This window comes from Theropithecus gelada, chromosome 4, assembly GCF_003255815.1.
Source record: "Theropithecus gelada isolate Dixy chromosome 4, Tgel_1.0, whole genome shotgun sequence".
In the NCBI taxonomy this organism is placed as follows: domain Eukaryota; kingdom Metazoa; phylum Chordata; class Mammalia; order Primates; family Cercopithecidae; genus Theropithecus; species Theropithecus gelada.
Window position 1 is genome coordinate 152,780,427 of NC_037671.1, and position 26,467 is coordinate 152,806,893.

Genomic DNA, 26,467 nt, shown 5'->3' on the forward strand with positions numbered 1-26,467 from the left:
TATCAAGAAGGGATAAGTGCTCTAAAGAAAGATACATCAGGCTAAAGGAAAGACGAAATGATGGGAATGCAGAGTGCTACTTTATATGGGTTGGTCAAGAAATCCCTGTGATAAAGTATCCATTGGGCAGAAATCTGAAGAAAGAAAATATTTATACTACGTGGGTACATGTATTATCTCTTCCTGCATAACATATTACTATAAAATTCTGTAGCTCAAAGCAATGAACATTTATTCTCTCACAGCTTCAGTGGGTCAGGAATTCAAGAGTTGCTAAGCTAGGATGGGTCTGGCCCAGGGCTTCTCATAAGGTCATAAGCAAGCTGTGGGTTGGGACTATGGAATTCTAGAGACAGGAAAGAAGATTTAACAAGAAGGGCATACTTACTCCTATTTTTGGTTAGAAAAATTCTAACGATTCTACCTACTATGATTCTAGAGAATAAACATAAAATTAAAATAACATCTATTTGATGTAAGGACCATATGACCTTTATGCCCATAAAAGAGGGCAAAAAGATTATTTCAACCTTTGGTTAAATTTCAAGATGGTTTTATTTGGAATTCAAGTAAGCTCTAGGTTAGGATAGTGGTTAGGAAAATCAGAACTATTTGATATATTTAAATGTATGTAATGAAACAGACTATTCTGCAGGTGGATGAGGATGGCCCCAAATTTTAAAGCTATGTGACCCAAGGAAGACATACAACCCTAACATACATTTGTCTGTTAAGCTGTCAGTGAACTTAGAATATCAGACAATTTCTTTTCCTAATTTAACTGTGGAAAAAATGGTGGTTTTGACTTTATTTCATGACTATATTTTAATTATCAAACTAAATAGGTAGTGCTTAATGTTATGAAATGCAAATTAGATGTTCTCCATAAATCAAAGTAACCCTAGAATGGGTAGCTTCCTGCAGCTCAAAATTGGTAGCGTTTCTATTTGGAAAATGCTGAAATACAATACATATTCATTTATTAACTTTACAATGAACAACCTCACCACAGAGAAACTGTGTTTTTACAATATGCTGTTGTTATTTTCATTCTTTGAAAACACAGCTACATTGAGTCAATCTTTTAATAAATGGGACGTTCTATGCATTATAATTTGTAATTATATTTCCCCAGGTTAGAATTTTAATTCATTTTTGAACAAACCTTTTAGAAAAAAAGAAAAAGAATTATGTATTCTAGGGAATTGATTCTAAATGTAGACAATATTCATTTTGAATACAGTGATGATTGTCAAGTGATGACAGCTGTAAGGATAGATCTCAAAAAGTTGGTAAGGAGATTCAAAGTTCTACTTAAGTCAGGCAACAATGTTCAGTTTTTAGAAGGATTATAAAATCAAAAATTAATTTTGTCAAAGAACCATACTTGCCAGCACTGCATTGCACATGTTCTACATTAGCATAGGGAGGCAGTAATGGGTAACAGAAGGACAACGTGGTTGGTGAAACTTAGTGCTGCATTTTGCAGAATGGGATTTTTCACTGTGGTCATTACTTCTTATGTAAACACCATGATCTCTTAGAGATTAAAACTTGGTGAAAATATTGGTGAGGTAGACAAAATTTACGAAATAATCCCTCTTTTCATAGAGAGACCATTACTTTTTTGATTTGGGTAGCAATACTAAAGTATTTGTTACCACTTAATAACCTCAAAAAACAAAACCTTGAATTCTGAGATGTCTTTTTGCTCTGCTATCACTTCAAATATAAAAGCTACCATCTTCTCTCACCTAAAGTCTCCACTTAAACTCTCTTCCCACAAAGCTTTTCACATTCTACTGATCTGAAACCTTATGTAGGAGGCACAGCCTTTCCTGCATTTCCATTGCTACTTTCTTGATATGGCCCATTAGCACTTCTCACAGGGACTACACCAGCCTTCTGGATTATCCCCAGTCCATTCTCTATGTTTCTATCAGAGTGGGCTTTCTAAAAATGTAAAACTGTCCATGGTCATTTCTGCTTACGGTCCTTCTGTGCCTACCTTCAGTTTTGGGGCTGGCACTAAACAGCCTCTCCCTTTGCTCCCTGTTCACCTCTCCAGCTTCAGCTGCTGTCAATTCTCCCACAGACCCTTCACTCTCAATGACCTAAGCTATTTGCAATTCGTAAATGCATCAAGTGATCCTTGGCCATGCTCATTTCTTCCTCTCCTCACAAATTCAGCTCTAGCACCACATTTTCTAGCTCTTATGATTGCACTTACCATACATCATTGTTACCAGTCATTAATTTAGGAGTCTACCACTCACATGGGTGCACATACTATTCGCCGTAAGATTTCTATTTCAAGTATGCAGCTCAGCTCCTGGCACATATAGAATGCTATTAAATCAACAAATTTATAGAAACCATTGCCAATTTCAGCTTTCCTAATAAAACTAACTCTATATACCAAGATTTCCTAGTTGCTATGTCAGAGGATTATAGAACTGGAGTTTGTTTGATATTAGGAAGACCAAGCAGAAGGAATACATATTTCCACTGGAGGTAGGATGAATAGATGGTGAAATGCAAAATGGCAGAGGCTAGTAATGCTATAATTAGGGAAGGACAGTATTTAGGTTCTATGACAGCCAGTAAGCTAACTCCTGGATGCTCTCAGAAGATTTAGTTGGGTAATATGTAGTTCTGGTTTATTTGGGAAGGCAACAGGGGTGGCAGGGGGAAGGGTCACAGAGTAGAATATCATCGAGCATTAGCAGAGAAGAAATTTTGATAGACTGACATAAACAAAGAAAAAATTGACTGGAAAGTAAAATTGCTTCAAGTACACTTGAAGTGAGTGATGGGAATCCAATCAAAGATTTGAGATACCAGACCATAAATTCAATGGTAGGAAAATTGATTATATCAAATTGAATCCTCATTTTCAAAAAATTAAGGCACTGGATTAGATAAGCCTCACGATAAGGTTACAGTTGCTGATAGGGAGACTGAAAGTAGGAATGTGGTCAGAGGAAAGGAAGACAGCACTACCTGATTGAAGGATTCAGAGAGTAAAGGAGGCAGGGCTCATCTGAAGTCAGATTACTTGACTAGACCTGTCTGGTCCCATCACCTGGCACCCACCTGTGGGTGAACTGGGCAAGTCATTACAAAAACTAAAGATGGACTTGGTGGGATTAGCATATCAGTTAGAAAGCAGATTTTATTTTCCTGGTGGTAAAATTCACTTCAAAAAAATCTGTTATTTGTTTATATATGATTAAATTACTACTTCTTGTAATATTCCAGGATTTAAATTTATTTTTCTGAGCACTAATCTCCAACAATGTATAATTTGAAGTTCTCAGCCACTGGCTCATTTCCAGAAAATTTCAAAAATCTTACCAACAAATACAAAGAGGAGTGTTTCTAATTGGTCATTAGAAATTATATAAAGGTAATAAAGTAAAAGACTTTAAATTTACAAACATGTATCAATAACATATTGAGTTCACAAAATTCTTGAACATGAGCTATGAGCAAAGGATTTACAAGGCTGCAGTCACATCTGATAGTCTATGACAAACCTGGGCAAAGATTCTGTGTTTTGCTGTGGTCATTTTATCTTTGATTTACAATACCTTGCACAGTGACTGGCATAATAAATGATCATCAATGTTTGTGAAAAAAATTGATTAAATGAATAAACAGTTAATGTAAGTTACACTATATCGTACAGTTATGCAAAAATAATAAAAAATATGCTGTGTTTGCAACTTACGCAAAACAAAGTTGAATTCACCCAAATATCTATCTTTTAAAAGATGAATGCAAATAGCTGGTAGCTGATTTAAGCACCAGTAACAGAATTGAACACCTAAAAAGTAAATTTTGTCCCAGGTAAGAACATGTGAATGACCCTGATTACTTGTCAATAGAAAAAGATAACTGCAGGCATTTTCTCTTTCTACTTTGGATCAGCAATCAGATTCACTCACAGATCACTGATTCATGAACAGCACTATATACTTACTTTGAATTTTCAAGTAGCCAGTGTTTCATAAGTGTTTATATTACAAGTACACCCTCAGCCATCTCTTTTTCTCTGGTATAGTGTTCTCATGATTTTTAGCAAGATAAGACTCAAGAGTTTCCTTTATGACTTGTATTATTTTATCAATACATTATTTTAAATTAAGAAAAAATATTTATTCATTTCCAGCGACATAGGATTGTTTTTAGTTATTTGAATGGCTAATATGTGCTCATGAAGTCAAATGTATACCTTTTACACAAAGAACAAAGATTAGTTTTATTTTCAAGTGAATGTGCAAATGACTTGATATAAACCAATTATGAAGTGCCTACATGGATTTCTGTGCCTTTATTTATTTCTCATTAGAAGTTTGATAATGAAATGTCCACAAAATCACATGTTTCTAATGGAAACTTGTTTAAGTTTTGGATATTCATCTAATCACAAATGTGCAGAAATTAAAATGGTTGAAACAATTTGACTCAGTTCCTAAAAAGCACATGGCTCACAATTTTCTGAAAGATGGGGATGTTAGATAATATGAGTCTTTACTGTTGAAAAGATAAAGAAAATGGCAAACTGAACATTCAGTTTACTATGGAATGCTTGATAAGGAACAATTCAGGAATTAAAAGGTCCCATAGGCTTCATGTGTTATAACTATTTTGCTTTTATTTCCTCAAAGCTTCTTATTTTTCAATCATTCATATGAAATTATTCATAACTGATTTACTGCATTGGACAGGAGTTATTTTCTCATCCTATTTCTGACAAATATCTTCAAAGCTCTTACAACACAGATACCAAGAGAGGAAGTGAAATGAAATGGGACTAGATGGGGGAAAAAGGGAAATGCTCTTAAGTCAAACTGCACAGAGAGGTGAATGGTTCAGTGCATGAATATCTCAAAAATGCCCTTAGAATTTTGCTCTTAACTACAGGTCTATCAGCAGGCTTTGTCCAAATGAAAAACTAACAAACCAAAGCAAACCAAACTAAACTAAACAAAAATAAAACTTTCTGACAGAAATTCTCCAATGAATGTCTCTTAGAAATGAGCCACTTTATTAGCTGCTAAGCAACCTTGAGAAAACATTTCTCCCCCTGGCTCCTTTTTCTTTAACTCTTACAGAAAAAGAAAAATCCCTCCCCGCCCCGCCCAGTTTCTTATATCTCAGTTTCAGTTACCTGTGTTTCAATTACCTACAGTCAAACTCATCCAAAGATAGGTAAGTACAATAAGATATTTTGAGAGAGAGAGAACACAATCACCTAACTTTTATTATATAGTTGTTTTATTTTATTATTATTGGTTGTTGTGAATCTCTTATTGTGTCGAATTTATAAATTAAATTTTATCACAGGTTTGCACATATAGAAGAAAACATAGTACAGTCTGTATAGGGTTTGTTATTTTCTCTGGTTTTAGGCATACTTGGGCATCTTGCGATGTATATACCTGTGGATAAGGCAGAACTATTGCAGTTTTCTCCTCTTACCTGATAGGAGCACCTTTGGCTTGTGCTGGTCTCAACAATACAGTTATTGTGGTGGCAGTTTCATTGAGAGAGGCATCAACTCCTTCATAGTCAGGTAAAGTTGGAGCTGATGAGTGATGAAGAGACAAAAAAAGGTTCAATTAATTTACAGTAATATATTATAGGTCAGAATGAAGAGACGATCTTAAGTTAGGAAAAAAAAAAAACAATTCACCTAATTATCTATAATGTATCTTGTTTTATAGCGTAACATCTCCAAATAAATTTCAACTCTGGGAACTTAAAACATCAAAAGGTAGAAAATCAAGATTTGTTGTGGAAATTTAAATAATAATCTGGCAATTTATGACACACATTCCAAATATTTTGTGAAGATGCTCTCCTTTTAGTTTCCTGAGACCTTCAAGTGAGTAATGATGGGAGGGAGGGAAGGTAGTAACCGAGAAGACTCGGCAGCAGTGATTATGGAGTCACATAATGGAGATCAGGAGCTATGAACAGCAGGAGCTGAGGTCAAGGGCTGCCTGGTGAAACAGTGTCATTTATGATCTTATAGTGTAGAAAGACCCAGTATTCTTATCCTAATGTTTTTCACAACTCTGGTCACAAGAGAAACATATCAAGAAGGGTGGTGAATGAGAATGGAAATCTCAGTTTTTGTTCATCGGAGATATTAGGTGCCAGATTCTTGAAAAGAATAAATTTATAAATTTTTACAATATTTGATAATGCTTAATTGGGGACTGGGATCTTGAGGGGGAGAGTTACTTCAAATAGCTTTGGATGGCTTCCATGTAGAAAGCTGTTTAAGGAGTATATACTCAATGAAATGTATGCATTATCTCTATCCATTCGTTGAACATTTAGTGAATACCTACTATGTGCCAAGTTTTATGAGAAATGCTATGAATATAAAGACAAAGCATGTCTCTGATATTTATAGAATTAAAAGTAGGAATTCACATTTTATGAAAAGAGTCTTAAAACCAAAAAATTATAGCAAAATGTTAGGGGCCAAAAGTGGAAGACCATTTGCCAAAACAGTGGTTCTCAAACTTGTAAGATCAGAAGCACCTAGAGGGCTTCCTAACACACAGATTATAGCCCGTCTCTCCTAGAGTTTCTGATTCAGTATTTCTGGGGAGGGACCTGGCAATGTTTGTTTATAGACACTTCTCAGGTGATGTTGATGATGATGGTCTGGGGGTGGGGGGTGGGGGGGTCACACTTTTTACATTAGTATTGGCAGTGGGATGATGAAACCAGAAGGCTCAGGGTGTCTAATGATGTTTAAGCCAAATATTAAAAAGAAGGGTAAAAACTCATCAGGAAGAGAAAGAATGAACTAAAATTCTGAGAGAGGAAACAGAATAGCTGAAGATAACAAAATATGAAAGGGCATGGTATGTTTAAACAGCTATAAGCTGTTGGCTGTGCTGGGAACTTTGGGTTCATGGGGAGAAATGGAGGATGGGAGGAGTCATGCAAAGAAGGACCCTGAATGCCAACACCGAGTGGATCATTAGACTTCGTCCCGCTGATTATAAGATACAAGACTGTGAAAATATTTAAGAAGGAAGTATCTGTGGATTAAAGATAGATATAAAAATACAGTGAAGATGGATACGTCTGAAGGTAGGGATACCACTTAGAAAGATATTTCAATAATCTGTTTAAAATACTGTCCAGATGGAAGAAAAGGAGCAGTGACATTAGAAAGAGATTATTATCTGACAGTTTTTTTAGGAAGCAAAACCAACAAATATTAATTTAATACATGCACAATATGTAGTATGTGTGTATATATGTGTATGTGAATGTATGTGTGTATATCAATAATTCTCCCAACCACTATGCCTCCAATAACTTGATTTCACTGTCATTTAAATTACTTTTTTTAAAATACTGAGCAATGTAATTACTGGACTCAGGGAATAAATTTAACAATAAATTATCTGAAACGTTCAAGTAATGCTGAGAATCACACTAACCATAAATTTTATTAATCTTAATGTGATTAATAATTGTTCTCAACATAACGTGATTGCAACCAAGTTTTTAAAGTACAATCAAGTACTTATTGCACTTAGGTTAATACAAGTGAAACTGAAGTTGAATAATTAAATGAAAAAACTAGATGGATGTTCTGGTCCTTTTTATAAACTTTATGTTCCACACAAACACAGTATCTGAGCCTTGAGAGACATACATACACACACACAAACACATTCATGGTTCTCAAAAATTTACATTTATTCTCAGTTTTATAAGTTTATGCAAATTTTGTAGCTGTCTCTCTTGAAAGATCTTACTCAATTATAGCACTACTGCTAATTCCAGAGGGTAGAAAACCTATCTCAGTACATCGTAACATCACCAAGTCCTACTTTCTGGTAAAGTGATTCAAGAATTTCACACTTTAAATTCATGATTTGTAATTGTTCTCAGGAAAGAAAATTGCAATTTTAAAACATTATTATTTTATAATATAATGGATGATATTTTAAATGTTTTTTATTGGAATATTAAGATAAACAAAATGTTCTTCCAAGGAATTATAACTCATAATGGAATAGCTAATTTTATTCATGATATAAATTTTTAAAGTTTGTATTATATTCAACACATCTGCAAATAACATTTTAGACTCAAAATAATTTGGAAAGTCCATGTCTTCTTTTTGATGCAAATGGTATAGATTTAAAAAATTAAAGACATATTTTATGGGTATTAATGATATATCATTAATATTTGCCATGTAGAACTATAATAAAAATGAACATAAATGAACAAAAAAAATTTACAAAGTCAAAAATCTGTGCTTTTCTACATTGTGTGGCTAACCTTTAAATAATTTATTTTTCAAATTTAACTCTTCAGTTACATATACAATATGTATTTATTTTAGTAATCTTAAATAAGAAAAAACATTATATAAGCTTTAGTAGATTTAGGTCATATTACAAAGCTAATTCCTTGCAAGAATTTAATCAGGTTTAACTGATGATCGGACTGAAGGAGAAATAAGCTCTGTAAACAATCTAGTCAAATACAAACTATGCAACTGTGAATACAATAGAATGTAAAGTTTAATTTGTTTATCAACCTAAAATTCTCCTGTATGTTCCCATTCTGAAACTTACATGTATTTATGTAAGATTTCTAAGTGTGAAAGAAAAGCCCATATTTGTTTAAAATTATCATAGTGTCAGGGAAAATAAAACAGAAACAAGGTATATAGTACTATAATGCTAGAGAAAGGATCTTCTACCATTTCTTTGATAACATTCATTTAGAGTAAAGGTCTGACACCATAATAATTATCAACTCCTCAAAAGTATCATAAGATCTATTAGGATTTATAATGAATTTTAAAAGATTTTTAATACAGATTTAGCATAATTTTTTTAAGACCACTGTCAATCAAAAGTGACTATTTCAGATGCGTTTCGGTTTGGACACATAATTCATATTCAAATATTTCTTTCCAGTGCTTTAAATTATGCATAACTATATTAAAGGTTTGACAAGCAAGATGGACTACACTTGGTTTGTATGTGATTCTCCAGGATGTGCCATTACAAACCAATGCCATAATCAATCCTATTTGTAATTTATTCATTTGCATACCTGAGATATTGGTGGTGACATTGATGGCTGTGGCTGGTCCAAAGCCTTTCACTGTGCTGGCTCTTATGAAAAACTGGTACGTGGTTCCAGGGTGGAGATGCATAAAGACATGATGTGTACTGTTCCATAAATTTGATACAGTCTGGGGAGGTCCAGCCACTGGAACTGCAGGATCAAACGATCTTATACTGCTATAGCTGATCTGTTTTAAGAAATACATGTATTACCGATCTGGTATCCATCGTAAGAAATTTTACCGATCTGGTATCCATCGTAAGAAATTGTAAATAATCTCTTTATAAATAAGGCAGTATACAAGGGCATCCATGTGGAGTCAATGGTAATTTTTTCTTTTCTTTCTCATGTTGATATTGTTATTTCTGTCATGCTGAAGTTCTATCTATATATCAATCAATCGTCTACCTATCTACAGATACACCTGGAGTTATATCTGACCAAACCAATATACACCTATTTTCTTCCACCAAAAAAAAACCACAATAAGTTATGCGTACATAAAAAATCTTATATACTTGAATGCATATGAAACACAGAAAGTGTTCAACAAATTTTTATTATTAATACATTCTATACTTTGTTCAAGTTATATAACAAATTTCATGTAAACAGTACTCAAATATGCGAACACAGTTGCAAAATATAACATTGCACTAGTGATTCTCATTTCCATAATTCACTCTGTAGCCATTAGAAATTTAAGCATTTATGCTCTAATCAACGCTATGTAGGAACGGAACTACACATTTGTGTAATTTAAATGATTCTTTCATTTCTTCTTTTTTAGTTTCTCATATTTGAAAAGATAATGATTTATATTCACAGCTGAAATGAAGCTCTGGAAAAGTCAGCTTTAATATCTATTTTGCTTTTTGGAGATTATTCCTTACTTTGAAACAAGTGAAATTCAATGGCTTCTCCTAAATCACAGTATGATAGGAGTTTCTTAATTTTATAAAAAGGAAAATGAGGGTTTTTTAATATGTGATTATTGATTACTATAACCATCATATCTGATAATGACTATCCTGCATCCCTCAATCAACAAAACAGCAACAAAAACCATGCATTTTTTAAGAATTTGAAAATTCTAGATGCCATCCAAAATATTTATTTATTTTGATGCTTAATTTTGGAATCAAAGAATTTGTAAATTAAAACAAAGGAGAATAATGATTTTAATCCCCTAATCCTCATTTACGTCTTTTCCATATTTCCCTCTAACTTTTCCTTTCTTTCTCCCTTTTATTCCTTCAATTCACATTTCAATTAACTTCCTTGTTCTCCCAATACCTCATATTGAGTGATGATTCCATTTGGATCCAAAGGTTCTTTCCAGTTCAAGAAGATCTTATTTTCAAAGGATGTTCCTTGAAGAGATTTTACCGGTACGGGGCCAGGCACTACAAAACACATGAATTTTTTGTTATGAAAATGCTTACATGAGAAACAGAAAAAGTAAATCAAATAAGCTAGATAAACAGGATTAAAAATAATTATAAAGAAAAATAAATTAAAATGTGTCCTTAGAAACAAAATAAACTATATGACTAGTTCTCTGATTTTACTTTGATATATGGGAATTTAAAGCAAATCTATAAGGTTCTGATGCAGAAAATGTAGAAATGCAAAGTTATTTTTATTCAAAAGAATATTCTATCACCTTAGAGAGCTGCATAAATTATGTAGTCTAATTTTCTCTGTTGTATACCTCTAATGACATGAAGATCTTATTTGTAATTTGTTTCAAGAACAGAGCTGTATTTCCCTGAAAGATTTTTTTGAAAATTATGGGAATGCCCCAAAGAATCTCCATAAACAAAGTTGATAAAATAAAAAACTATGATAAAATTAGCACTCTTTGGTCTGGAAAGCCGAATCACATAGCAATGAATTGAAATGTCCATTAATAGCCAACCTTACTTTTATAGCTATACTTATTAAATGTTCTGCAATTTTAAAAAGGCAGTGTTGATTATTACCATATTTAAAGAGTTATTACAGATTGATAGGTTCAAACGTCACTGCTTTATCCTTTTAAAGGAAACTCACTTTTTCAAAGCTAAGAATTAACTAGTTTATGTCAGACTTGTTTAGAACTCAACAATCTGCACAACTACTTTTGAAGTGTCCCCAGCTATGACCATATTTGCAGAACCTTTGCTTCAGTCCTTATTTGCAAATGTCATATAACTGGCCATACCCAACAGCAACACTGAATGATGCACCAGCATCTATTGACAAAATACCAGATAAAAAATTCTTTGTTATCATGTTGTTTTCTTTTATATATTTTATTTAAATACTTAGCTGCTATTTATTCACATGAATATCCCATTTCTAGTTCTGATGTTTTAAAATATATACTATCTATCCTACTTGGCTCAAAAATGTGTTTCTTTTTGAAAATGTCAACTGAATGTTGGGCAAGCAAAGCATACTTTTTAATTAACATTTTCCCTTAATCTAACGTTTCAGTGAACATCACACATGACATTATCTAGAAATGTGGTTTCAAAGTATATAGCAATTTTGTGAGGATTGAAATAAATTAAAAATCACTGGATCAAGGGAAATACATTGCATTGTGGCTACGAGCATCAAGAAATTCTGAATGATATATCATGAGAGCAGGATTTATTTCAATCTACAAGGAGACTATGAATGATATTATGACCTCTGAGACAGGCAACATAATTTGATACATTGAGGAAAGGAACCCACAGTAAACAGAAAAGATGCCAGCACTAAACTTCAGAGGATATGTTCAAGCCATTGTCAGCTGAAGACTCAGAAGTTAACAGAAGGTGGCATCCGTTCCCTCCCTGTTCCACAGTATCAGCAAGGCTGTGCTGCTGATCCAGGCAGAGGGTCAGTGAGAGCCCCTCTGCACATCTGTGGCTACTGCTAAGGCTGCCATGGGTATTGGTTTGTCTTGCAGGAGTACCTGTTGTTTCCATTATATGCAAATGACATACACTTATGATTATATTGAAGGAAAAGATATTTCTTCATCCTTACATATCTCTCACAGAAGGTGGCTAATGGAGGGAAAAAGGAGTAAAATATCCAATTAATGAGTAAATGTTGATTTGATGGCATTGTAATTATAATAACTGCCTATGTTTATCTAACACAATTTAGCCTACAAATACTATAAAATGGCATGGATTTATTTTACTGAACAATGTTCAATAATAGGGATGGTTTAAAATATTTGTATAATTCTGCATTGAAAAAGGGGTAGAATTGGAAAGTATCTTCCCTAGAAGTTTTGTATTTCTATGCTCTTACACTTTTTCTGTTTTGACAATAGAATTCACTACAAGTACCTATAGGTTGCATTTGTAAGAGAAAAGTTTGTGGGAAAGTTGTGGACAAGAGAGTGTCATACTACTTGTTGTGTACTTGGATGAGCATAGTAGATGAGAGAAGGAACTACACTTAGATGAACAAAAAAACACACATAAACAGGTGAGGTGAGGTGTGAGCACAAACAAATTAGATTCAGTAACTTTCTACATTTGAAGGAAGACCATGTGTACAATTATAGACAGAAAATGTCTGTCTGTAGCTATGATTTGTGTAAATACTATATGAAGTTACTAAAACCATTATCATGGCAGTCTACTGATTGCAGGGAATGTCACTTCACATTTCCACATCAACAACTTTTAATGGAAACAGAATGCTGACTTTTGTTTCCCTGCCTGAGAGATTTATGACAGCTGTTTCAGCTACTTTTTTGGAAGTCTTTTATGATATAACTCTCAAAATGGAAAAATGAGGGGGAAATAAAATATGGGTGGGGCAAGATTATATTAGATAAGCATTATAGCCTTTAACATGTAATAAATGTACGTTTAAAAATAGCTTTGTAGTCTCAAAAAAAAGTCCCCAAACCAGGCTTTTCTGCTCAGCTAACTTCATAATATTGATTTTTATGAATGCTGGAATAAAAAATGAAAACAAAAACTTGTACAGAAAATTCTGTTCATGCATTAAAAAATGTATGCAATAAATTAAATATAAATTCTACCTTAGGGCTCTGGTGGGAAATGGTTCTAGTTTTGCTCTCATGATTTATGGATGTCCCTAGAATTCTTTTTATAAAATTATGTCCTCTTATTAGTTGGTTGATAATTTATTCTATTTCTATGTATATAGGGCAGCAATAATTTAGTAACATTGACTTAATCAGATCATCATAATCCATCGATCTTTGCAACAACAGATTATGATTTAGGTTTTCTTTCCCCGCTCAGGAACATTAAGACACGTCAAGTCAACTATTCTATGTAGAAAGTGAAGCTCACGCGCTGATTCGAAGACGGAGTTACTTGCAAATACTTCATGGAAGAGTTTACATATCAATCATTAAATATTGTATATAAAACAAAAAGAAAAAATTACGCTCATAGTAGAAGGGACTAGTTTGTGACAATACTATGAAATAACAATATGAAACTTAATATCATTAAAACTGGTAAAAAATTCTTCAAATCAGAGATTAAAATAAAACTAGGATTGAAAATGATATTAAAATTAGAATTCAAAATATTTTGAAAAATAGTTAATGCCATTGCATTTTTACAAAACTATTTCAGATAAAATAAATAGTACAGTCATGAGTTTGATCAATGTAGGGCATAATTTAAAATTCCAAAGCAACTCATTCCTTGATTATTAGTCTAGTCATATGCATACTGAAAAATGCATTTAAAAATTTAATGCAATATGCAAAAGATTATATAAGCCTGGCTGCATTCTTTTGTTTGTGGGAAAGAAGGGCAAACTAACAAACCATATCAAAAAATACCATCAAACTGAATTGTATTACTAGAGAGTGACTGGCTAAAGCAGCACAAAACTATGTAACTGAGTCTACCATTACCAATTAGGACATGCTTTTTTTTTAAGGGTAGGCAATAAAACATGTGAACATACTTTAATAACTGAAAACATGGACTACAAAGTGCCTAGTGTGACAGAGACCTTGTAACATTTATCTCATTTTAAAAGAAAAGATAGAGATTTTTTGGAGCTTTCGAAACTGTACTTAGACTTCTCATTTTTATCATGTGCCTATGAAACAATTACCCCTAACCATTCTTTCTTGCATAAATACACATTGAGTTGTGTCCGTGTGGCAGGGGTAAGATACAAGGATGTTCGTGTGTTTATAAATTAGGAAAGGAGTGTTGTTTAAATGCTGTTGCTGCTTCAATTAGGTGCCAGTTCAAACATGATGTCTAAAGTAATTATGTTTGGTTACCTCAAACATGACAAAAGTACATTCATCATAAGTAAGTCTTAGGTTTATTCTCAGAAATTTTAGGAACATGAGTAACTCCATGTATAATTTCCGAACTATATTGTTTCCTTCAAATTTTGAGCTAAATGTCGTTAAAGGGCTCTCACTTCTCTTATTGCAACAAAAACAGCAAGGCAAATGAAATGATGGTCATTTCCACTTTCAGAGTGGGAGAGTTTGAAATTATAAGTATTTGTAGAAACTATAGCATAATAACCTATTTTATGGAAAGCTAAAAAGACACACCTGATCTAAAATTCAGAACTTGAGGGACCTTGGGAATACGTGGTTATAAAATACATCCTGTTTTATGAAACCCAAATAAAAATGTAGTCCAGCCGGACACGTTGGCTCACGCCTGTAATCCCAGCACTTTGGGAGACCGAGGCGGGTGGATCTCTTGAGGTCAGGAGTTCAAGACCAGCCTGGCCAAGATGGTGAAACCCCATCTCAACTAAAAATACAAAAGTTAACTGGGCATGGTGGCGGGTGCCTGTAATCCCAGTTACTTGGGAGGCTGAAGCTGGAGAATTGCTTGAACCTGGGAGGTGGAGACCGCAGTGAGCCTAGTCAAGTCACTGCACTCTAGCCTGGGGGACAGAGTGAGACTATCTCCCAAAAACAAAAACAAACAAACAAACAACAACAAATATATATATATCTCCCTAATGTCAAGCTACTTAAGGAGAAGTTTAGAGTTTAGAAGGGGGTGGAACCTCAGATATCACTTAAAGCCCTTCATTTAAAGATGAGAACCGACACCTAATTTAGCTTTTCCTTAGTTTACCATATGGCACTCTTTTATTTCTACATGCCTTAATTCTTAAAAGGAAATTTTGAAAGGAAATAGCTTACATCTAAAGAGTGACTTATTGTTATTATTAGATTATCATTTGCAGAATTTCTATATGTTTTTGCTAAATTAGGAAATATATTCTCATTCAAATTATAATATACTGTAGTGCTATAACAGGTATGTGAACATTGAAATACTAATATAAATATTTGTTCATATTTATTTATTAAGAAGTAACACACAGAAATTAGACAAAGTACAGTTTAGTTACTTGGATGGCAAGAAGATATATAAAGAACAGCCTGCTAATGTCTAATAAAGGCCATTATATTAGACTTACAGATATGAACTATTGCTTTCTTTTATATTTATACTCACATAAAACCATCTAAAATGAATAGAAAGGGTAAACAGTATAAACAGTGTTTTCTTTTTCTTTTTTCCTTTTTTTCTTTGAGATGGAGTTTTGCTCTTGTTGCCCAGGCTGGAGTGCAATGGTGCAATCTCAGCTCTCTGCAACCTCTGCCCCCGGGTTCAAGTGATTCTCCTGCCTTGGCCTCCTGAGTAGCTGGGATTGCAGGCACCCACCACCACACCCAGTAATTTTTTGTATTTTTAGTAGAGACGAGGTTCCTTCATGTTGGCCAGGCTGGTCTTGAACTCTTGACCTCAGGTGATTCACCTGCCTCGGCCTCCCAAAGTGCTTGGATTACAGGTGTGAGCCACTACGCCCAGCCCAACAGTGTTGTTTTCAAATATGAGAAAAATAAAAACAGCTACTATTGGTTTATAAAATACAAAAACCTTAAGTTTTTTAGCAAGTGCATTTTACCAATAGGCAATTGATATAGTGCCATGGATAGTAAAAATTATTTTTGAACATTTGATTTAAAAAAACTCCTTCATTTAAGTTTTTAGTGTAGTTGCCACTTCTGTATAAGAAGAGAGGACGACAGAAGTACATTTCATTGAGTATTTGGATGCTTGTCTGAAGAATATTAGGTTTTGTAAAAGCAATTTTTTTCCAAAGTTGACCTCATTAATAACATTTACATGATTTCAGAAACCAATTCAGTATTGGGCAATCTTAGGTAAATCGTAAGCAATCACATCATTCTTGTTAGAGAATTCCCCCCTTTTAAACAGCAAAGTATGCGCATACCATCTTCATCAGTTTGAATAATTGTCTCTTCACTCTCCTTCCTTCCCTCTGGATTGGTTAGGATCATCTTGAGGCTGACATTCGTATAAGGTGGCAGATGGTTCACAACATGCTGAGGGGCTTTGGGGTCCATGTCCAAACAGTCTGCCTTGCTCTCGTTGTGACCACGGAAGTAATGGTAGCAGATAGTGACATTAAAAGTGTGGCAACGCGTAATGTTGTAACCCAAGGATTCCCAGTCCACAGCAATCCGTCTTGCCTGTATTTCAGCAATCTTTAATGTCTTTGGGGTTCGCATAGGTTCTGAAAAATAAATCAAAGTTGCAGACAGCTGTCAATTATATCATGAATAATCTTGGAAAAGTAAAACATCAAGTATAATATAGCACATGCAAATCTACAAAATGTGAAAGTCATGTTTGATTTTCACTTGCTTTATTTATTCATGATCCTATTCTTGAAGGTTTCAATCAGGGATTAAGATTTAACAACAGGAAAAGAAAAGAAATATAAAACGTCAACAACCCACCGTACTCAGGAACTTGTCAGAAAAATAAAAACCTGAAAATGTAGCCACCATGCCTTTATAGTTGTTTCTGTTGTTACTACACAATTCTCTGCCTTTCTTTTGTCTTTATTGAGCAAGTGAATTAGCTAATATATCAAAATGGGTAAGAGTCAACACATTCTACTTTGTGATTTATCATGTCACTAAGCTATGCTGTATACTAATTATTCTAATTGTAGCAATAATATACCACCATTTACAAGAAATGACACACATATTAATTAACATTAATTATTTCCATAGTGATGTTATTCATCAAAGCAAAAAACAATGGAGAAAAATTACAAGAACATATGTAGATATTCACATTGTCTTCTTTCCTTATTGATCTCTTTCTTTTTCTAGAAAATATTCAGGTCTGACAATGCATTCACTGTCACCCAAACCAAACTGGGAGGTGAATCTTCCATTCAGCTGGAAAATACTGGCAGAACTGAACACTCCAAAGACTAGAATCCATCCTTCACTGCTTCCCAAGTGTATTCTTTCCTCATTCAAGACTAATTTTAATCATCTAACTTAATGAACATAATTACTCTATGAAAGTCATGGCCATGGCAACATCTACACAGTAAAGAAACTAATGCATAACAAAAACTTTAATTCATTGATTTAACAAAAGGAAAAAAGTCAAGGCATTTCCGATGCCTCTCTTAACTCATTAAAGATAGTCAAATTCTTGCTAAATGGAAATAAGTAGGGAAAATAACAAAAAAAGTCTGACTTGGGGGCTTTTATAAATTTTTGTTTTTGAGATTAAAATCACAGTTCTGTAAAAATAATCAGCATGCTACACAGATGGCAAGCCCAAACTGGGATTCTAGTTCAATGTATTTAATGTGCAATCTGAAATGAACTCTGGTGGCCATTTAATTTAAAATCGTAGATTACAAAAATCTACATATATGCAAATTAATCTTTGGTAGAATCTAATGCTTAGGTTTTAAATGTTATTTGCCAGTCTTATGACTATTCACAGTATCCAGCCTCCCAACTTTACCACTTTCATTTCAGACATTACCTGAAATTTCATTTCAGACGTTTCCACAGCCTGGAAGAAAGACGTGGCTTTCTAATTATTTTTAAAATCGTTTTATATGTTTAGCTCTATGCTAAGATTTTCCCCACAAGACACAGGAGTAAAGTGATGATACTTTCAATTTAGTCTAGTTAGACTGAAAACACAGTCTTTGCTATGACTGCCCACCAGCTAACCAGGCAATGAAAACTAGGATCACCCTAAATTTCCCAGATAAACTGACATCTTGCTCCTCCTAGGCAGCAACTAGATACTATTTAGTAGCGATGGCCAGATTCAGCCATACCTTGTTGTAAAATTATACAGAATAAGAAAGTAAGATTTCCCATGAAAATACCCAGAGTATATGAACAAATAATGCCTATACAGCAATGAGAGAAAACACCACTAATATTTAATCCCCTAGTTTTTTAATTTTTTATTTTTTTAGGTCTAGCACTTATACACTTGCTTTAACACATCCCTCATTTTAAATCTGACATTTTCCCCTTTTATAAATTTCTCTGTTTCTAAGTCATCACTCTCTCTCGTCAGTTCTTTTTATTTTGTCTATTTAGTCTGCACTTACTCTGCATTTTAATACCATTTTGAAAGCATACCTAGACATCTTACATACTGTAAAGAAGACAGAGTAGCTCTGCATCCTCAATTCTTACATATCTAAGAGTGAGCAAATGATTTATTTATTGCGTGCTATGCAGAAAATGCATAGGATTTACTTTAAGTGAGAATTTTATTTTGGTGTCTTTAAATGCTGCTTACTTTGGCACTCATTTTATTAAAAACTCATTTAAAATCGGGATAGAGTAGCTTTATTAGTCCTTCACGATGTATATAAAGCACAATCATAATTTCAGTGACCAATACTTTATTAACTGATATAGAAAAACAAAGAGTTGTGGAAAGAAATAGCTTTCTAAGAAGTGACAAAGTCAATATGTTATTTGAAATTGACATTTTTTCCTGCAGTTTGAATGTAGCTTTAAAGGGCCCTGTTGTTGATAAAATAGTGACTTAGACATAATTCTGCACTCACTTTAGGATAGTTTTCAGAAACATATACACAACCAAAGTAAACACACACAAACACAGACTGAAAATCAAAACTTGATTGTTTTGAGCTGTGTGGAATTAATAACTCAGAGGGAGTTATTGAATAACTGTATTTTTTTCTTAATTGGCATGCACCTTAAATTTTTTCAGTTTTTATTGTGTTGGAAACTTCTCAGGGTTTTGTGTATACATACACAGATATAAATATACACATATGCAGTACATACATGTATATCTCTATGTGTGTGTATACACATACATATGAAATGTGTATACCACACAAACTTCTCTGAATACTATTTACTTAGACATGGGTTGATAACTATATGCATATGCATTTTTATATTAGAATATTTATAAACAGCAGTGACTTGAGATGGTTCTAGTACTATAAAATCCATTCAAAGAAATTTTTCTCAAAGAATCCAACAATAAAATTGCCTAAATTATTGACCTTAATCCATTATTTCTCATGCTTAACCAACAACTGCATTGTATTTCTGAGGTATAAATACATAAATAAAAATTTAACATTTAAAATCAAAATAATTACTTGAATTGCCATAGAATAACTGAAAGCAAAAAGATATTGTTTGGAAACCACTGATATTTACGAGCTGGCCATAAGGGCTACTATAAGTATTATATAACTTCAAGATATGACCTAGCAGGATCAGTCACTCATAGAGGTACTAGAGTAAATCGTATTTATAACAAATAAAAAACCATAATGGTGGTGAAACAATGGAGAACACAGTCATGAATTCATTATCTGTCAATTGTTTTGGAATATGCTACATGTTCTTCCTCCTCCTCAATTTTTTGACTTTCTTTTTTCAAATCTTTATTGGGTACTCCATATATTGTAATTTTATATATTTCTTTTTTTTAAATTAATTAATTATTATTATTACTTTTTTTTTTTTTTTTTTTTTTTGCATTTCTAGTAAAAAGAAAGAACTGGAAAAGGCTGTAGGACAAAATTTTATCTAAAACTTGGAAAGAAACAAAGCAATGCTGGGCGTGGTGGCTCACCCCATAATGCTAGCACTTTGGGAGGCCGAGGTGGGCAGATGGCCTGAGCTCAGGAGTTCGAGACCACCCTGAGCAACATGGTGAAACCTCGTCTCTACTAAAAATACAAAAAATTAGCCAGGTATGGTGGTGCATGCCTGTAGTCCTGGTTACTCGGGAGGCTGGGGCAGAAGAATCACTTGAACCCTGGAGGCAGAGTTTGCAGTGAGCCGAGATCACACCACTGCACTCCAGCCTGGGTGACAGAGCAAGAGACTCCTTCTCAAAAAAAAAAAAAAAAAAAAAAGGAAAAAAGAAACACAGTAATAGAGTGATCTTCATGCAATGAGTGGTTACATTTAAATGTTTAGATCAAGTCATCCGTCTATAAGGAAACATGAGACTTTATTAGTATATACAGTGTACTAACCTAAGTATTAAGTATTCTGGAAGGTACTAAAGTAAATAAAGCACAATATTAGACCTCAAGGAGCTTCCATTTGTTTATTAAAATAAGCTAAGGAAAAAAAAAAGATAAACAGTGTATTTATAAGTGGCATATAAGTAGAATAAAATGCTGTAGGAATTCAAGAGGGATAAATAACTTCCACCTTTCAAATGGAGTAGACATTTGTGTTAGGTATCAATGGACAGAAGCAAGATCTTTAGACCTCATTTGGCTAAATAATACAAAAAGTGGAAGAAACGAGATGAATAACAATGTAGAACACAGTTGGAGAAAATTTGTAATCCCACTTGGTTGCTGTACAAGTATCATATAGGAGATAATGCAGGAAAGGTTGGTTGGGAAAAGAAGGGGTAAACTTTGGATGTCATGGTAAGAGGCGAACTTAGCTAATAGACCATGAGAAGTCACTAGGGCTTCTGAGCAGGAAGTTAACATAGTAAAATAACACTAACAAGATAAATTTGGAAGCTGTGTCAACTGTGGAGACATTGAATGTAGAGAAATCAAAAGAATGTGATGTGTTAGCAGAGAGACTGGGGCTAAGCAAGGAGGTGGACAGCAGGAACACTCAGGATAGGGGCTATTGATGTGGAAGGACAACTGAAAAACTTGGTGCTTACTTGGATTTGAGTTATATGAATGGATACAATATAGCTAATGTGTTCATACCAAATGACAAAGAAAATTAAGGTTCTCTTAAATGAACAGAGAAAGTTCAAGAAGAGACACAGATTGGGGGGTAAAATGATCCAACAATTTCTTACTGCTTATTTATTACTTTCTGTTGGCCAAAAAGTATACTAGAAACTAAGGAGGCAAAGATCAATTTGACAATGTCCCTGACTGGGAAGCAAGGCATACAAGCAATACTTGAACTGATATATGTGTTTTAGATAATTTGGAGAGCATTAAAAAGAGAAAGAGGTCTAAGTGGAGGCATCAGTTCACCTAAGTCAGGAGTTGGGGTACTCCTATCCTTTCAGAGATAAGAGGAAGAACAAGAGAGAAGGTAACAGATAAGGATAGGGCGAGAGAAAAGAGAGAAGAAAAAGGAGAGGGCAGAGGAGAAATGGAGAGAAGAGGATGCTCTGAAAGAGAGGGAGAAAGAAGGAAACAGAACAGAGACAGAGATGAGCATGTGCTAGTGAGCATGACAGGGGGCAGGTGAGCTTGAAGGGAAGGTGGTGGTAAGCACATATGTTACAAATTCATTCACAACAGAGACCAAAGAGAATTGCATAAAGTCTAGTGTCTGCCCCTATTTTTTCAGGGAAAAAAAAAAAAAAAATTGGAATGAAGGTAAGTTGACTTTTCTAAAAAGACCCACTAAGTCAAAAGCAGAGGTGAGTACCAGAAACCAGATCTCACCACACAAAATATTAAGTGTTTGAGGTGATGGATAAGTAGCTTGACTTTGCTATTCCTGTTGTATTCGTAAATTTTAACACACTTTGTATCCCATACATTTACACATTTATAAATTGTCAACTTATAACTTTATTTTTTATTTATTTATTTTTTTTTGAGATGGAGTCTCGCTCTGTCGCCCAGGCTGGAGTGCAGTGGCCGGATCTCGGCTCACTGCAAGCTCCGCCTCCTGGGTTTACGCCATTCTCCTGCCTCAGCCTCCTGAGTAGCTGGGCCCGCCACCTTGCCCGGCTAGTTTTTTGTATTTTTTAGTAAAGACGGGGTTTCACCGTGTTAGCCAGGATGGTCTCGATCTTCTGACCTCGTGATCCGCCCGTCTCAGCCTCCCAAAGTGCTGGGATTACAGGCTTGAGCCACCGCGCCCGGCCTGACTTATAACTTTAAAATAGAAACATCATGATGTCACTTTTTCAGGTCATTCTACATTTCATTTTTTGAAATTTGTGTTCAGTGTACTCAAGCTTGTCTAACCTGCCTCATTTTGTTGTTATTGTTCTGTTCTGTTTTGCTATAGGCTTTTGGCAGCCTGAAGCCATGGTTTTTAGTTTCTATTTCTAGTGATAAGTGGAAAAGAGGGAAGAGGAAGGGGTTTATTGGCCCAACCAGAAACAGAAACTAAGAACTCATGACATGATTGTTTATTTCCCTGGGACACCCCATCAATCATGGAGTGAAGACTGGGTAAAAGCTATGACACAGGACTGAGCAGAGGAATTAAGAAGGCTGAAGGTCCTGTGTGTTTTCATATACTTGAAGAACAAAATCAGGGGCTAGGGGGAGTGCAGATAGGACATTAAGAAGCTGGTAAAAGGACTGGAACTAGAAGTAAAATCCAGTGCTCTTCCCATTATACTCTTTAGCTGATGAATCTTGACTTATTTTATTATGTGCTCTTATCTACAAACAAAAGGCATAAGGCTCTCTTCCAAGGAAAACAGTCAACTATTAAATTAAAAATACATATATTCAATAGGAACTGTCAACATTACCTGGTTTTCTTTATCTTCCCTGTCAAATGTTGATCAGCAAGGTTTACTAACCTTTCCCACTTCGTTTTCACCTTTTATTATCCAACTATTTCTTAATTGTTACAGTGAGAAAGGCTATAGGAAATCAAGATGAAATATAAAGAAATGGCAGAAAATTTATATATTGAGTCTTTGACCAGTATTACATAATTAGCAAGTAAATAAAGAAGTAACATATCACTGCCCTCACTTAAATTCTTAATAGATCAAGTATGGTATTTTTGCCTGTAATAATTTATGTGTTAAATGTTTAACTCAACTTGATAGGCTAAAATGAAGAACTACCTAATAATTCTCTAAAGGTTAATAAAAGTAAAGACAACATGAAGAAACAGAACTTGTTGACTTTGAGTCACCTCTCAAGAGCAAGATGATTTAATACATGGCTCTAGATAACAGATAAAAGGGAATTTAATTTTGTTTTTGGCACGTGCTAAACAACTCAGGACATGTCAGGTCAATATCCCTGTCCTTTTGTAGCGATAATTTCTAGTTATTCTGAAAGAGTTGTGAAAACAAAAGCTTTAGCATCTGTAAGAGAATGGAAGGCAGGGATCATATTTTCCTAGAATCAGTTTTTAATGATAAAACTTATTATGCAGCTGTCAGTCAGAGAAAAATAGAAGATGTCCCAAAGCTCATGCCAAGGAAAAAAAAAAAGAGAAAGATCTTGTCAAAGATGTACACAAACTAAGAACGCTGAAGCATGACAGGAGCTTCGTGCTCCTGGCTGCCTTTTCATCAGAAATCTTAGAAGCTGACTGCAAAATACAACTTTCATTCCATTTATCAAAACAAATACAAGAAAAGTGAATTTTCTGACTGCCAGAGAAAATATTTGTTAGTGTAGATAAAAAAGAATTGAGATGAAATTTCTGGACAAAGGTGAAATTAAAAAAAAGTGAAAATAAAAGCAAACAAAACAGTGCTGCACCTTGGGGAAGGAAAACTTAGGGTCTTCAAAAGACAATGTGTTTTACTCTTACCTTTAGGTGCTTTGCAATTTTTATTCTTTTCCTCATGGTAAGGGTTGAGGATAATCAAGGTTTTACATTTCACATCTTTTCAATGTTACAGCAACATTAGTCTTGCCAAAAAGATTTCATCTCTGCTCCCATGGGTCAAATTGAGTTAATGATAAGTCGGTGAGATGACTTGATTAGTACTGTAACATGAGGGAGCCTCAGGTCCAGGAATAATCACAAGCCAACTGTCAGCTTTTTAGGCTTTCTGGCTGTGTTGCTGAAATGACATGCTTGGACTCGAGGGATATAAAGCGACAGAGGGTGGATGGCTCACTCAGCTTTCCTGCAGAATCACAGTAATATTTACCCAGTGCCATCAGAACCACACTAAGCACATCATCAATTTAAAACAAAACAGGACATCACCACTGCTCTCAACACTCTTACCGAAGTTTATCAGATAATTCTAATAAAATTAACACTTGGATTCTCTCTGCATTAATGCCAAGGAAATTGTTTGATTTTAAAGGACAGTATTACCCAAGTGACATGGAAAAAAAGGAAAAGATAATTCTTTTACCAATAGACAGATAAATTCCACTAAATATCTTATCATCAGACCTAATTCCCAAAATGAGGGTGACTGAAAATTTGGAGACCCTTTTATGTTTTTCACTTAACATTTTTTGGTAATGTTATTAGACTGTGGAAAAATATGTAACTACAACCACTTTGATTCATCTCTGATATTGCACATCACATTCATATGTTATTTAAATAAATCTTAAAAATAGGTTTGGAGAAAATATAAAATAAAAAATATATTTTCTTAGTTTATAGAAGAAAATAAGAAGAGAATAATCTACTTCTGTAAGATCAAGCTTTATTTTTCACAAATTTTTTAGCAACAGTATAAATCATAGACATAAAAAGATAGAGTGATTTGTGTACAACCCTAAAAAAATGTAATATGGAAAACACTGCTTCATAATACACAGTGTAAAAAGTAAGGTGACTTTAGAGGAGCTGTACATAGCAATGACAAAATTCTAAGAGGGATTTTCAATGCTTCCTTTATCCCTAAAAAAACATAAATTTACCTATCTCATAGGTTATTCTGAAAAATGAGGTAATATTTTGCATGCCAAATATAGTGGTTGATCCATAGTATATGGTTGGAAATTTTTATTTTCCGAACAATAAAGCGGGTAATTTCAATATGTTTCAAACTTAAAAGCTAATGAAAATGAAACCTAAAAACCCAGTTCTCTGTGGCAGTTGAAATAACTCCAATTATTAATTTCTTCTTGTAGTCACACTGTTTGCCATGTGACTTTGCAACTGCTCACACCAAATGGGGTCTGCTTCCCCATGCTTTGATTTTGGCCTTGCTGTGTGACTTATTTTGGTAAGCAGAATAAGACAAAAGTGTGGGTGTGCTAGTTGTCAGCCTATATCTCAAAAAGTCCCCTGTTCTCCTGCTTGCTCATACCTCTTCTAGAATATGAGATACATGTGGAACAGAGTCAAGTTGCCCGAGTCGTACCAGCATAAGTCAACCTATATCAGCCAATAGCCAGTCCATCAGTGGATACGTAAGCCAGTCAAGATCATCAGAGGCTACTAGCCAACCATCCCATAAGTATAATTAATACATGCGTGCTCTGTGCCACTGATAATAGTTTGTGGTTAGTTGTTACTCAGCATTTTAATACAGGCATTATTTCTAATATCTTTATTTGGTAAATTACCTTAATATTTATGTGAAGATTCTATCAGTGGTATCTACAATAAAACAGTACAGTAATTTAAGAATTGCATTTCTCTACTAATGTGTTGTGCTCAACTTAAATAGTATCCTGTTTTTAATAATAGAAAACACTTATTAAGTGCTTAAATGTCCCAGATACCATGGTAGTATGGTATATGCCTTAAAACGACTTTTAATGGATATATTTTTGTCTTTGTTTGCTGTATGCTCTTTGAGGAGGGGTTAATTTCCTCACTATGCTCCCACAGAGAATAATAAACTAAATATTGGAATAATAATAATCCTATAAATAATAAGACATATCAATACTTTATTACAAACTGTAGTAGGTTACCACTAACTTACTCTTCCAGCACTACAACATAACATTTATTAAATTTTTAAATTTTTTACGTCAATATGATTTTGTAGGTATACATAAGAGAATCTGTAATATAATTGGAATTTCTTCACTCTTGAATAGGACAGAATACATATATATATATCTCCAAATCCCTCTAATACTGCTGAGGTACAGAAATAGTACATGTTTTTTTCAACTACATAATTCCCTTGTAAATATTTTATATCTCCCCTTGAATTGGTCAGTCAATTCAGTCTAGGGAAATCATCATGAAGTATATTAGTTAATAAAATGCTAAGAGGGCCCAGTTTTAAGTGAGACTATCTTGTGACATGGAGCTCCTCTCCTCGCCCCCAAATAAACCATTAAAATTACATTATAA

The 26,467-nt window shown here is 34.0% G+C and overlaps 1 protein-coding gene across 7 annotated transcripts in view; it reads right to left on the reverse strand.

The window, feature by feature from the left end:
* The window catches only part of PTPRK (protein tyrosine phosphatase, receptor type K), a 557,333-nt gene that overhangs the window by 111,959 nt on the left and 418,907 nt on the right, over nt 1-26,467 (reverse strand). For all 7 annotated transcript variants that reach the window (XM_025382413.1, XM_025382412.1, XM_025382416.1 and 4 more), the window contains 4 exons: nt 16,408-16,710; nt 10,429-10,538; nt 9,118-9,319; nt 5,488-5,593 (listed from right to left, as the gene is read on the reverse strand). In XM_025382413.1, the coding sequence (XP_025238198.1) occupies nt 5,488-5,593; nt 9,118-9,319; nt 10,429-10,538; nt 16,408-16,710 (721 nt within the window). The remainder of the gene's footprint in view (nt 1-5,487; nt 5,594-9,117; nt 9,320-10,428; nt 10,539-16,407; nt 16,711-26,467) is intronic.